General features: G+C 54.9%; 1 protein-coding gene across 1 annotated transcript in view; it reads left to right on the top strand.

The window, feature by feature from the left end:
* LOC137364566 (RAF proto-oncogene serine/threonine-protein kinase-like) overlaps positions 1-13,187 on the top strand; it is a gene marked incomplete at its 5' end in the record, with an annotated part of 32,529 nt that overhangs the window by 7,793 nt on the left and 11,549 nt on the right. The window contains 4 exons of the mRNA XM_068027686.1: positions 3,385-3,469; positions 7,831-8,007; positions 10,598-10,644; positions 11,105-11,223. Of these exons, the coding sequence (XP_067883787.1) occupies positions 3,385-3,469; positions 7,831-8,007; positions 10,598-10,644; positions 11,105-11,223 (428 nt within the window). The remainder of the gene's footprint in view (positions 1-3,384; positions 3,470-7,830; positions 8,008-10,597; positions 10,645-11,104; positions 11,224-13,187) is intronic.

The following is a 13,187-nucleotide window of genomic DNA, read 5'->3' as shown; positions in this document are numbered from 1 at the left end:
TCTTCCCCTCCTTGCCTCTCTCCCAACCCTTTCTCCCTCTCTCTCTCCACGCTCTCTGTCTCCAGTATGTCTGTCTCTCTCACTCTCCCTCTCCCCCCCACCCCCTCCCCTGTCTCTTGCATGTCTCTCTCACCACTCTGTCTCCCTCTCTCTCCACTCTCTCTCTCTCCTGTGTGTCTGTCTCTATCTCTCTCTCTGTCTCTCCACTCTCTATCTCCTGTGTGTGTGCCTGTCTCTCCACTCTCTCTATCTCCAGTGTGTGTGTGTCTCTCTCTCTCCCCACTCTCTCTATCTCCAGTGTGTGTGTGTGTGTGTGTCTCTCTCTCTCCCCACTCTCTCTATCTCCTGTGTGTGTGTGTCTCTCTCTCTCCCCACTCTCTCTATCTCCAGTGTGTGTGTGTGTCTCTCTCTCTCTCTCCCCACTCTCTCTATCTCCAGTGTGTGTGTGTGTCTCTCTCTCTCTCCCCACTCTCTCTATCTCCAGTGTGTGTGTGTGTCTCTCTCTCTCCCCACTCTCTCTATCTCCTGTGTGTGTGTGTCTCTCTCTCTCCCCACTCTCTCTATCTCCAGTGTGTGTGTGTGTGTCTCTCTCTCTCTCCCCACTCTCTCTATCTCCAGTGTGTGTGTGTGTGTGTCTCTCTCTCTCCCCACTCTCTCTATCTCCTGTGTGTCTGTCTCTCTCTCTCTCCCCACTCTCTCTATCTCCAGTGTGTGTGTGTGTCTCTCTCTCTCCCCACTCTCTCTATCTCCAGTGTGTGTATGTGTCTCTCTCTCTCCCCACTCTCTCTATCTCCAGTGTGTGTGTGTGTGTCTCTCTCTCTCCCCACTCTCTCTATCTCCAGTGTGTGTGTGTGTGTCTCTCTCTCTCTCCCCACTCTCTCTATCTCCTGTGTGTCTGTCTCTCTCTCTCTCCCCACTCTCTCTATCTCCAGTGTGTGTGTGTGTCTCTCTCTCTCCCCACTCTCTCTATCTCCAGTGTGTGTGTGTGTCTCTCTCTCTCCCCACTCTCTCTATCTCCAGTGTGTGTGTGTGTGTGTCTCTCTCTCTCCCCACTCTCTCTATCTCCTGTGTGTGTGTGTCTCTCTCTCTCCCCACTCTCTCTCTATCTCCAGTGTGTGTGTGTGTGTCTCTCTCTCTCTCCCCACTCTCTCTATCTCCAGTGTGTGTGTGTGTGTCTCTCTCTCTCTCCCCACTCTCTCTATCTTCTGTGTGTCTGTCTCTCTCTCTCTCCCCACTCTCTCTATCTCCAGTGTGTGTGTGTGTCTCTCTCTCTCCCCACTCTCTCTATCTCCAGTGTGTGTGTGTGTGTCTCTCTCTCTCTCCCCACTCTCTCTATCTCCAGTGTGTGTGTGTGTGTCTCTCTCTCTCTCCCCACTCTCTCTATCTCCTGTGTGTCTGTCTCTCTCTCTCTCCCCACTCTCTCTATCTCCAGTGTGTGTGTGTGTCTCTCTCTCTCCCCACTCTCTCTATCTCCAGTGTGTGTGTGTGTGTCTCTCTCTCTCGCCCCACACTCTCTATCTCCAGTGTGTGTGTGTGTGTGTGTCTCTCTCTCCCCACTCTCTCTATCTCCAGTGTGTGTGTGTGTCTCTCTCTCTCTCCCCACTCTCTCTATCTCCAGTGTGTGTGTGTGTCTCTCTCTCTCTCCCCCCACTCTCTCTATCTCCAGTGTGTGTGTGTGTCTCTCTCTCTCTCCCCCCACTCTCTCTATCTCCAGTGTGTGTGTGTGTCTCTCTCTCTCGCCACTCTCTCTATCTCCAGTGTGTGTGTGTGTCTCTCTCTCTCTCCCCACTCTCTCTATCTCCAGTGTGTGTGTGTGTGTCTCTCTCTCTCCCCACTCTCTCTATCTCCAGTGTGTGTGTGTGTGTCTCTCTCTCTCCCCACTCTCTCTATCTCCAGTGTGTGTGTGTGTGTCTCTCTCTCTCGCCCCACACTCTCTATCTCCAGTGTGTGTGTGTGTGTGTGTCTCTCTCTCCCCACTCTCTCTATCTCCAGTGTGTGTGTGTCTCTCTCTCTCTCCCCACTCTCTCTATCTCCAGTGTGTGTGTGTGTCTCTCTCTCTCTCCCCCCACACTCTCTATCTCCAGTGTGTGTGTGTGTCTCTCTCTCTCTCCCCACTCTCTCTATCTCCAGTGTGTGTGTGTGTCTCTCTCTCTCTCCCCACTCTCTCTATCTCCAGTGTGTGTGTGTGTCTCTCTCTCTCCCCACTCTCTCTATCTCCAGTATGTGTGTGTCTCTCTCTCTCTCCCCACTCTCTCTATCTCCAGTGTGTGTGTGTGTCTCTCTCTCTCTCGCCCCACACTCTCCATCTCCAGTGTGTGTGTGTGTGTGTGTGTCTCTCTCTCCCCACTCTCTCTATCTCCAGTGTGTGTGTGTGTCTCTCTCTCTCTCCCCACTCTCTCTATCTCCAGTGTGTGTGTGTGTGTCTCTCTCTCTCCCCCCACTCTCTCTATCTCCAGTGTGTGTGTGTCTCTCTCTCTCTCCCCACTCTCTCTATCTCCAGTGTGTGTGTGTGTGTCTCTCTCTCTCTCCCCACTCTCTCTATCTCCAGTGTGTGTGTGTGTCTCTCTCTCTCTCCCCACTCTCTCTATCTCCAGTGTGTGTGTGTGTCTCTCTCTCTCTCCCCACTCTCTCTATCTCCAGTGTGTGTGTGTGTGTCTCTCTCTCTCTCCCCACTCTCTCTATCTCCAGTGTGTGTGTGTGTGTCTCTCTCTCTCTCCCCCCACTCTCTCTATCTCCAGTGTGTGTGTGTGTCTCTCTCTCTCCCCACTCTCTCTATCTCCAGTGTGTGTGTGTGTGTCTCTCTCTCTCTCCCCACTCTCTCTATCTCCAGTGTGTGTGTGTCTCTCTCTCTCTCCCCACTCTCTCTATCTCCAGTGTGTGTGTGTGTGTCTCTCTCTCTCTCCCCACTCTCTCTATCTCCAGTGTGTGTGTCTCTCTCTCTCTCCCCACTCTCTCTATCTCCAGTGTGTGTGTGTGTCTCTCTCTCTCTCCCCCAACTCTCTCTATCTCCAGTGTGTGTGTGTCTCTCTCTCTCCCCCCACTCTCTCTCCTGTGTGTTTGTCTCTGTGTTCTGTGACTGTCTGCCTGTCTCTTGCAGTGAGTGTATAAGACTCACTTTATGATCACTTTCATATTCTGTACCCACCCCCCACTTCCTTGCTCCCACTTTCTCTCCCTTTCCTTCCCACTCCCCCTCTCCTCGCTCTTTCCCTCTCGTTCTCCTCTCGCCCCTCTCTCCCTGCCCGCCTTTACCTCCCCTCCTCCCTTCTCTCCCTCCCTATCTCCTCCAGGAGTAAATAATCCCCCGTTCCCTCTTCTGGCTGCATGTCCGTGTCCCCCCGTGACAGTCCCTCTGATATTTGTGAACTTCTCCCTATGTTACAGGTGATGTTGCTATTAAGATTCTGAAAGTGACCTATCCAACTCCTGAGCAGCTCCAGGCATTCAAGAATGAAGTGCTTGTTCTCAGGTAAATATTCTGTGTAGCTGTGTCGCTGTCGGTGAAACCGAAACCACTGCCCTCCCCGTGACGTGTTTCTACCACCAGCGGACAGATTCAGTAATGTCTCTCCGCGCTCGGCATGCTGCATTCATCGTCTTCGCCACCACAAAGAACGAGCTCCTTGACTCGTTTGGAAGGAGGCTCTCAACAAAATTCTGCCCCAGTCCCGGAGCGAAACCTTCCAACAGCAACACGGCGAAACGGTTGCTGGACACGTCGGCAGCGACACAGTGTTCACCAGCTTCCTTCAGAGTTCACCCTTCCTCATCGCCTCGCCCGTAATTGTGGGGTGGGGGATGTGGTGGCTTATTGTCGTGGCATGTGAACAGTGTCGGTGCTGTTGTTGAGAGAGTGTTTGTCCATGTTTTGTGTACAGGTCTGACTGCAGGATTGTTGTGTGCGTGTGTGTGTGTGTGCGCACAAGCGAGTGTCAGAGAGCGAGGAGCGGGCAGTAGGGAGAGGTGAGGAAAGGGACAGAAGCAGAGAGCGAGGGACACACACAGGGAAAGAGAGAAAGAATAAAGGAAGAGAGAGAGATGGACAGAGAGAGAGTTAGGGGGAAAGAGAGGACAAAAAGAGAGAAGGAGAGACAGACAAGACGAACAAAGAGAGAGGAGAGTGAGTCAGGGACAGAGAGGGAGAGAGACAGACGGACTGGAGGGGTGGGGGACAGGTGGAGAGGGAGAGAAAGTGAGACACGGACTGAGAGAAAGGGAGAGAGGGTTGGGGGGGAGAGAGAGAGACAGGGACTAAGACGGGGAGAGAATGAGGGATAGAGAGAGAAAGACGAGGAGAGAGTGTCAGGGACAGACACAAAGAGAGAGGCAGGGACTAAGACAGGGAGAGAGGATGAGGGGGAGAGAGAGACAGACAGACTGAGAGAGAGAGACGGATGGCGAGACAGGGAGAGAGCGTCAGGGACAGACAGAGAGAGAGAGAGAGACAGGGAAAGAGGATCGGGGCAGATAGGGTCAGGACAGACAGGGAGAGGAGGGTCAGGGACAGACAGAGAGAGAGAGAGACAGGGAAAGAGGATCGAGGCAGATAGAGAGATGGAGAGAGAGGGTCAGGGACAGACAGAGAGAGGAGGGTCAGGGACAGACAGAGAGAGAGAGAGAGACAGGGAAAGAGGATCGGGGCATATAGAGAGATAGAGAGAGAGGGTCAGGGACAGAGAGAGAGAGAGAGACAGGGAAAGAGGATCGGGGCATATAGAGAGATAGGGAGAGAGGGTCAGGGACAGACAGAGAGGGAGAGAGAGAGACAGGGAAAGAGGATCGGGGCAGATAGGGAGAGAGGGTCAGGACAGACAGGGAGAGGAGGGTCAGGGACAGACAGAAAGAGAGACTGGGACTGAGTGGATCAGGGGCGGGGAGGGAGAGGGTCGGGGACGGGGAGGGAGAGAGGGTCAGGGACGGAGAGGGGGAGTCGGGGAGGGAGAGGGGGAGTCGGGGAGGGAGAGGGGGGGACGGGGAGGGAGAGTCGGGGACGGGGAGGGAGAGTCGGTCGGGGACGGGGAGGGAGAGTCGGTCGGGGACGGGGAGGGAGAGTCGGTCGGGGGCGTATAGGGAGAGTCGGTCGGGGGCGTATAGGGAGAGTCGGTCGGGGGCGTATAGGGAGAGTCGGTCGGGGGCGTATAGGGAGAGTCGGTCGGGGGCGGATAGGGAGAGTCGGTCGGGGGCGGATAGGGAGAGCGGGTCGGGGGCGGATAGGGAGAGCGGGTCGGGGGCGGATAGGGAGAGCGGGTCGGGGGCGGATAGGGAGAGCGGGTCGGGGGCGGATAGGGAGAGCGGGTCGGGGGCGGATAGGGAGAGCGGGTCGGGGGCGGATAGGGAGAGCGGGTCGGGGGCGGATAGGGAGAGCGGGTCGGGGGCGGATAGGGAGAGCGGGTCGGGGGCGGATAGGGAGAGCGGGTCGGGGGCGGATAGGGAGAGCGGGTCGGGGGCGGATAGGGAGAGCGGGTCGGGGGCGGATAGGGAGAGCGGGTCGGGGGCGGATAGGGAGAGCGGGTCGGGGGCGGATAGGGAGAGCGGGCCGGGGACGGGGAGGGAGAGCGGGCCGGGGACGGGGAGGGAGAGCGGGCCGGGGACGGGGAGGGAGAGCGGGCCGGGGACGGGGAGGGAGAGAGAGAGTGGGCTCAGAGGGAGAGAGGGTCAGGGAAGGGGAGAGAGAGAGTGGGCTCAGAGGGAGAGAGGGTCAGGGACAGAGAGCGAGAGACAGAGTGGGCTCAGAGGGAGAGAGGGTCAGGGACAGAGATCGAGAGACAGAGTGGGCTGACAGGGTCAGGGAGGTAGAGGGAGAGAGAGAGTCGGCTGAGAGGGAGAGAGGGTCAGGGAAGGGGAGAGAGAGAGTGGGCTCAGAGGGAGAGAGGGTCAGGGACAGAGAGCGAGAGACAGAGTGGGCTGAGAGGGTCAGGGAGGGAGAGAGAGAGTCGGCTGAGAGGGCTGAGAGGGAGAGAGGGTCAGGGACAGAGAGGGAGAGAAGGTCAGAGAGGGAGAGGGTGAGAGAGAGTGGGCTCAGAGGGAGAGAGGGTGAGGGACGGAGAGCAAGAGACAGAGTGGGCTGAGAGGGTCAGGGAGGGAGAGGGAGAGAGAGAGTGGGCTGAGAGGGAGGAGGGTCAGGGAGGGAGAGGGAGAGTGGGCTGAGAGGGAGAGAGAGAGTGGGCTGAGAGGGTCAGAGAGGGAGAGAGAGAGTGGGCTGAGAGGGTCAGGGAGGGAGAGGGAGAGTGGGCTGAGAGGGTCAGGGAGGGAGAGGGAGAGAGAGAGTGGGCTGAGAGGGTCAGGGAGGGAGAGGGAGAGAGAGAGTGGGCTGAGAGGGAGAGAGAGAGTGGGCTGAGAGGGTCAGGGAGGGAAAGGGAGAGTGGGCTGAGAGGGTCAGGGAGGGAGAGGGAGAGAGAGAGTGGGCTGAGAGGGTCAGGGAGGGAGAGGGAGAGAGAGAGTGGGCTGAGAGGGAGAGAGAGAGTGGGCTGAGAGGGTCAGGGAGGGAGAGGGAGAGAGAGAGTGGGCTGAGAGGGAGAGAGAGAGAGTGGGCTGAGAGGGTCAGAGAGGGAGAGAGAGAGTGGGCTGAGAGGGTCAGGGAGGGAGAGGGAGAGTGGGCTGAGAGGGAGAGAGAGAGTGGGCTGAGAGGGTCAGGGAGGGAGAGGGAGAGTGGGCTGAGAGGGAGAGAGAGAGTGGGCTGAGAGGGTCAGGGAGGGAGAGGGAGAGAGAGAGTGGGCTGAGAGGGTCAGGGAGGGAGAGGGAGAGAGAGAGTGGGCTGAGAGGGAGAGAGAGAGTGGGCTGAGAGGGTCAGGGAGGGAGAGAGAGAGTGGGCTGAGAGGGAGAGAGAGAGTGGGCTGAGAGGGTCAGGGAGGGAGAGGGAGAGAGAGAGTGGGCTGAGAGGGAGAGAGAGAGTGGGCTGAGAGGGTCAGGGAGGGAGAGGGAGAGAGAGAGTGGGCTGAGAGGGAGAGAGAGTGGGCTGAGAGGGTCAGGGAGGGAGAGGGAGAGAGAGAGTGGGCTGAGAGGGTCAGGGAGGGAGAGAGAGAGTGGGCTGAGAGGGTCAGGGAGGGAGAGGGAGAGAGAGAGTGGGCTGAGAGGGAGAGAGAGAGTGGGCTGAGAGGGTCAGGGAGGGAGAGGGAGAGAGAGAGTGGGCTGAGAGGGTCAGGGAGGGAGAGGGAGAGTGGGCTGAGAGGGTCAGGGAGGGAGAGGGAGAGAGAGAGTGGGCTGAGAGGGTCAGAGAGGGAGAGGGAGAGAGAGAGTGGGCTGAGAGGGTCAGGGAGGGAGAGGGAGAGAGAGAGTGGGCTGAGAGGGTCAGGGAGGGAGAGGGAGAGAGAGAGAGTGGGCTGAGAGGGAGAGAGAGAGTGGGCTGAGGGGGAGAGAGAGAGTGGGCTGAGGGGGAGAGAGAGAGTGGGCTGAGGGGGAGAGAGAGAGTGGGCTGAGGGGGAGAGAGAGAGTGGGCTGAGGGGGAGAGAGAGAGTGGGCTGAGGGGGAGAGAGAGAGTGGGCTGAGGGGGAGAGAGAGAGTGGGCTGAGGGGGAGAGAGAGAGTGGGCTGAGAGGGAGAGAGAGAGTGGGCTGAGAGGGTCAGGGAGGGAGAGGGAGAGAGAGAGTGGGCTGAGAGGGTCAGGGAGGGAGAGGGAGAGAGAGAGTGGGTTGAGAGGGAGAGCGTTATGGAGATCATTGGGGCGTTATATCTTTGTGAAATGCCTTGGGCTGGAATCAGTGACTGGAAAGCTGAGAGAATGTGGCAGTAAGGTGTGGGAAGGCTTGGAGCAGAGGTTGGCTGTATGCTGTGGTTTGTGCCTTCTTGCTCCTGTCAGGATGAGCCAAGCTGTTTTCCTTTCCATTCCTTGCAGGAAAACGAGACACGTCAATATCCTGCTGTTCATGGGCTTCATGACAAAGCCGCAAATGGCCATCGTCACTCAGTGGTGTGAGAGCAGCAGCCTTTACCGTCACCTGCACGTCCTTGAGACCAAATTCGACACCTTCCAGCTCATTGACATCGCTCGGCAAACTGCACAGGGCATGGAGTGAGTAACCAATCAGCGCAGGGCGTGGAGTGAGTAACCAATCAGCGCAGGGTGTGGAGTGAGTAACCAATCAGCGCAGGGCGTGGAGTGAGTAACCAATCAGCGCAGGGCATGGCATGACAGGGCATGGAGTGAGTAACCAATCAGCGCAGGGCGTGGAGTGAGTAACCAATCAGCGCAGGGCGTGGAGTGAGTAACCAATCAGCGCAGGGCATGGCATGACAGGGCATGGAGTGAGTAACCAATCAGCGCAGGGTGTGGAGTGAGTAACCAATCAGCGCAGGGCGTGGAGTGAGTAACCAATCAGTGCAGGGCGTGGAGTGAGTAACCAATCAGCGCAGGGCATGGCATGACAGGGCATGGAGTGAGTAACCAATCAGCGCAGGGTGTGGAGTGAGTAACCAATCAGCGCAGGGCGTGGAGTGAGTAACCAATCAGTGCAGGGCATGGAGTGAGTAACCAATCAGTGCAGGGCATGGAGTGAGTAACCAATCAGTGCAGGGCATGGAGTGAGTAACCAATCAGCGCAGGGTGTGGAGTGAGTAACCAATTAGCGCAGGGCGTGGAGTGAGTAACCAATCAGCGCAGGGCGTGGAGTGAGTAACCAATCAGCGCAGGGCATGGAGTGAGTAACCAATCAGCGCAGGGCGTGGAGTGAGTAACCAATCAGTGCAGGGCATGGAGTGAGTAACCAATTGGCACGGAGTGAGTAACCAGTCAGCACAGGGCGTGGAGTGAGTAACCAATCAGCGCAGGGCGTGGAGTGAGTAACCAATCAGCGCAGGGCGTGGAGTGAGTAACCAATCAGCGCAGGGCGTGGAGTGAGTAATCAATCAGCGCAGGGCATGGAGTGAGTAACCAATCAGCGCAGGGCATGGAGTGAGTAATCAATCAGCGCAGGGCATGGAGTGAGTAACCAATCAGTGCAGGGCGACCAAAAGCTCGGTCAAAGAGGTCGGTTTTAAGGAGGAGAGAGAGAGGCGGAGTGGTTTAGGGAGGGAATTCCAGAGCTTAGGGCCCCAGGCAGCTGAAGGCACAGCCGCCAATGGTGGAGTGATGGTAATCGGGGGATGGTCAAGAGGCCGGAATTGGAGGAGCGCAGAGATCTTGGAGGGTTGTAGGGGCTGGAGGAGGTTACAGAGAGAGGGAGGGTTGTAGGAGCTGGTGGAGGTTACAGAGATAGGGTTGTAGGGACTGGAGGAGGTTACAGTGATAGGGAGGGTTGTAGGGGCTGGAGCAGGTTACAGAGATAGGGAGGGTTGTAGGGGCTGGAGGAGGTTACAGAGATAGGGAGGGGTGTAGGGGCTGGAGGAGGTTACAGAGATAGGGAGGGTTGTAGGGGCTGGAGCAGGTTACAGAGATAGGGAGGGGTGTAGGGGCTGGAGGAGGTTACAGAGATAGGGAGGGTTGTAGGGGCTGGAGGAGGTTACAGAGATAGGGAGGGGTGTAGGGGCTGGAGGAGGTTACAGAGATTGGGAGGGTTGTAGGGGCTGGAGGAGGTTACAGAGATAGGGAGGGTTGTAGGGGCTGGAGGAGGATACAGAGATGGGGAGGGTTGTAGGGGCTGGAGGAGGATACAGAGATAGGGAGGGTTGTAGGGGCTGGAGGAGGTTACAGAGATAGGGAGGGTTGTAGGGGCTGGAGGAGGTTACAGAGATAGGGAGGGTTGTTGGGGCTGGAGGAGGTTACAGAGATAGGGAGGGGTGTAGAGGCTGAAGGAGGTTACTGAGATAGGGAGGGTTGTAGGGGCTGGAGGAGGTTACAGAGATAGGGAGGGTTGTAGGGGCTGGAGGAGGTTACTGAGATAGGGAGGGGTGTAGAGGCTGAAGGAGGTTACTGAGATAGGGAGGGGTGTAGGGGCTGGAGGAGGTTACAGAGATAGGGAGGGGTGTAGAGGCTGGAGGAGGTTACTGAGATAGGGAGGGGTGTAGAGGCTGAAGGAGGTTACTGAGATAGGGAGGGGTGTAGAGGCTGGAGGAGGTTACTGAGATAGGGAGGGTTGTAGGGGCTGGAGGAGGTTACAGAGATAGGGAGGGGTGTAGTGGCTGGAGGAGGTTACAGAGATAGGGAGGGTTGTAGGGGCTGGAGGAGGTTACAGAGATAGGGAGTGGTATAGAAGCTGGAGGCGGTTACAGAGATGGGGAAGGGACGAGGGGGCTGGAGGGATTGTAGAACGAGGTTGTAGAACAGTTCATAAGCGTGGAGTGAGTGAGCAGGCAGCAGTTCGCCAGTCGGTGCAGGGCATGGGGTAAATGCCCAATTGGCAAAGAGCTGAGTGATGACGGCAGTATCCAATCGACAGATGACACAGGACAGGGAGGAGGGCACCGATTACTGACGGAGGTTGTGGAGCGGGGGGTGGGGTTTGGAATCAGCGTGTACAAGTAGGGGTTCCGGATTTTCCAGTGTGGGGAAGATGGAGCCCGTTGGAACTGGTGCCCCCTCACCATCAGTTCACAGCTGGCTCTCTGCCAGAGGTGCTGCTATTCAACCCCTTTTGGAAAGACGGAGAAACAAGGTAGGGAACGCAGTCTGAACTCCCTGTTCCCCTCCGACACTCCTCCTTTAATCTTGTCCTTTTCTCTTTCAGTTATCTTCACGCAAAAAATATCATCCACAGAGACTTGAAATCAAACAGTATCCTTGTGGGGATGTGCGTGCCCTGACTCCAGAGCGGGTCCTCTGCCCCTCCGCGCTCCCAACACCCTGAGCTAGGGCTGCTGTGCCTGGGGAGGCGAGTGCTCCCGCTCCTGACCCCAGGGTGGGCCCTCGACCCCGCTGCCCAGACCCTGAGCTGTTGTGGGCCAAGTTTCTCTTTGTTTCCCCCCCGCACCCCCCAACCGCCACCGCCTCCTCCTCCCCAGCCCCGGTGGCAGAGACGGTGGTTGTCGGGGTGTGGGCATGAGTCGGAGGAGCTGACCGCTGTGGGAGTGAGTTCAGTGGAGGGTGAGGGGTCAGCGCTCTGGGAGGCTGGGGGGACGTTGAGGGTGATGGGTCAGCACCACTGGGGGCGGTGGGGACTGCTGGTTGCCAGCGGCCCTGTGCTTTACTGTCGAGGGAAAGCAGTTGAAACAGTTCCTTCACGGCTGACCTTCAGATATCTTCCTGCACGAGGGACTGACGGTGAAAATCGGGGACTTCGGCCTGGCAACGGTGAAGTCCCGATGGAGCGGCTCACAACAAGTGGAGCAGCCGAGCGGATCTATCCTGTGGATGGTAAGCACAGTCTGTACCCGGGATTGGTTCAGAATATCACACATGATAGGCTGTGTGTCTGGTACAGTGTTTTTGTGTGTGTGTGTGTGTGTTTGTCTTTGTGTGTGTTTGTCTTTGTGTGTGTTTGTCTGTGTGTGTGTTTGTTTGTCTGTGTGTGTGTTTGTTTGTCTGTGTGTGTGTTTGTTTGTGTGTGTGTGTGTTTGTCTTTGTGTGTGTGTGTGTTTGTCTTTGTGTGTGTGTTTGTCTTTGTGAGTGTGTATTTGTTTGCCTTTGTGTGTGTGTGTGTGATTTTGTCTTTGTGTGTGTGTGTGATTTTGTCTTTGTGTGTGTGTGATTTTGTCTTTGTGTGTGTGTGTGATTTTGTCTTTGTGTGTGTGTTTGTCTTTGTGTGTGTGTTTGTCTTTGTGTGTCTGTGTGTGTGTGTTTGTTTGCCTTTGTGTGTGTGTGTGTTTGTTTGCCTTTGTGTGTGTGTGTGTTTGTTTGCCTTTGTGTGTGTGTGTGTTTGTTTGCCTTTGTGTGTGTGTGTGTTTGTTCGCCTTTGTGTGTGTGTGTGTGTGTTTGTTCGCCTTTGTGTGTGTGTGTTTGTTCGCCTTTGTGTGTGTGTGTGTGTGTGTTTGTCTTTGTGTGTGTGTGTGTGTGTGTGTTTGTCTTTGTCTGTCTTTGTTGTGTGTTTGTCTTTGTGTGTGTGTGTGTTTGTTTGTCTTTGTGTTTGTTTGTCTTTGTGTTTGTTTGTCTTTGTGTGTGTGTGTCTTTGTGTGTCTTTGTGTGTGTGTCTTTGTGTGTGTGTCTTTGTGTGTGTGTCTTTGTGTGTGTGTCTTTGTGTGTGTTTGTCTTTGTGTGTGTGTGTGTTTGTCTTTGTGTGTGTGTGTTTGTCTTTGTGTGTGTGTGTTTGTCTTTGTGTGTGTGTGTGTGTGTTTGTGTGTGTGTGTGTTTGTTTGTCTTTGTGCGTGTGCATTTGTATGCCTGTGTGTGTGTGTGTTTGTCTTTGTGTGTTTGTCTTTGTGTGTTTGTCTTTGTGTGTTTGTCTTTGTGTGTTTGTCTTTGTGTGTTTGTCTTTGTGTGTGTGTTTGTCTTTGTGTGTTTGTCTTTGTGTGTGTGTGTGTCTTTGTGTGTGTGTGTCTTTGTGTGTGTGTTTCTTTGTGTGTCTTTGTGTGTGTGTTTGTTTGCCTTTGTGTATGTGTTTGTTTGCCTTTGTGTGTGTGTGTGTTTGTCTTTGTGTGTGTCTGTGTGAGTGTGTGTGTCTTTGTGGGTGTTTGTTTGTCTTTGTGAGTGTGTTTGTCTGTGTGTGTTTGTTTGTCTGTGTGTGTTTGTTTGTCTGTGTGTGTTTGTTTGTCTTTGTGTGTGTGTTTGTTTGTCTTTGTGTGTGTGTGTTTGTTTGTCTGTGTGTGTTTGTTTGTCTTTGTGTGTGTATTTGTTTGTCTTTGTGTGTGAGTGTGTCTGTGTGTGTGTTTGTCTTTGTGTGTGTTTTTGTGTGTCTGTGTGTGTGTTTGTTTGCCTTTGTGTGTTTGTCTGTGTGTGTGTGTTTGTTTGTCTGTGTGTGTGTGTTTGTTTGTCTGTGTGTGTGTATTTGTTTGTCTGTGTGTGTGTGTATTTGTTTGTCTGTGTGTGTGTGTATTTGTTTGTCTGTGTGTATTTGTTTGTCTGTGTGTATTTGTTTGTCTGTGTGTGTTTGTTTGTCTTTGTGTGTGTGTGTTTGTTTGTCTTTGTGTGTGTATTTGTTTGTCTTTGTGTGTGAGTGTGTCTGTGTGTGTGTTTGTCTTTGTGTGTGTTTGTTTTTGTGTGTGTGTGTGTGTGTGTTTGTCTGTGTGTGTGTGTGTGTTTGTTTGTCTGTGTGTGTGTGTATTTGTTTGTCTGTGTGTGTGTGTATTTGTTTGTCTTTGTGTGTGTATTTGTTTGTCTTTGTGTGTCTGTGTGTGTGTTTGTCTTTGTTTGTGTATGTGTGTTACTCTCTCACACAGATCCCA

This window comes from Heterodontus francisci, unplaced genomic scaffold, assembly GCF_036365525.1.
Source record: "Heterodontus francisci isolate sHetFra1 unplaced genomic scaffold, sHetFra1.hap1 HAP1_SCAFFOLD_906, whole genome shotgun sequence".
In the NCBI taxonomy this organism is placed as follows: domain Eukaryota; kingdom Metazoa; phylum Chordata; class Chondrichthyes; order Heterodontiformes; family Heterodontidae; genus Heterodontus; species Heterodontus francisci.
Note: the sequence above shows the minus strand (reverse complement) of the source record. Positions and strands in the feature narration are given on the sequence as shown.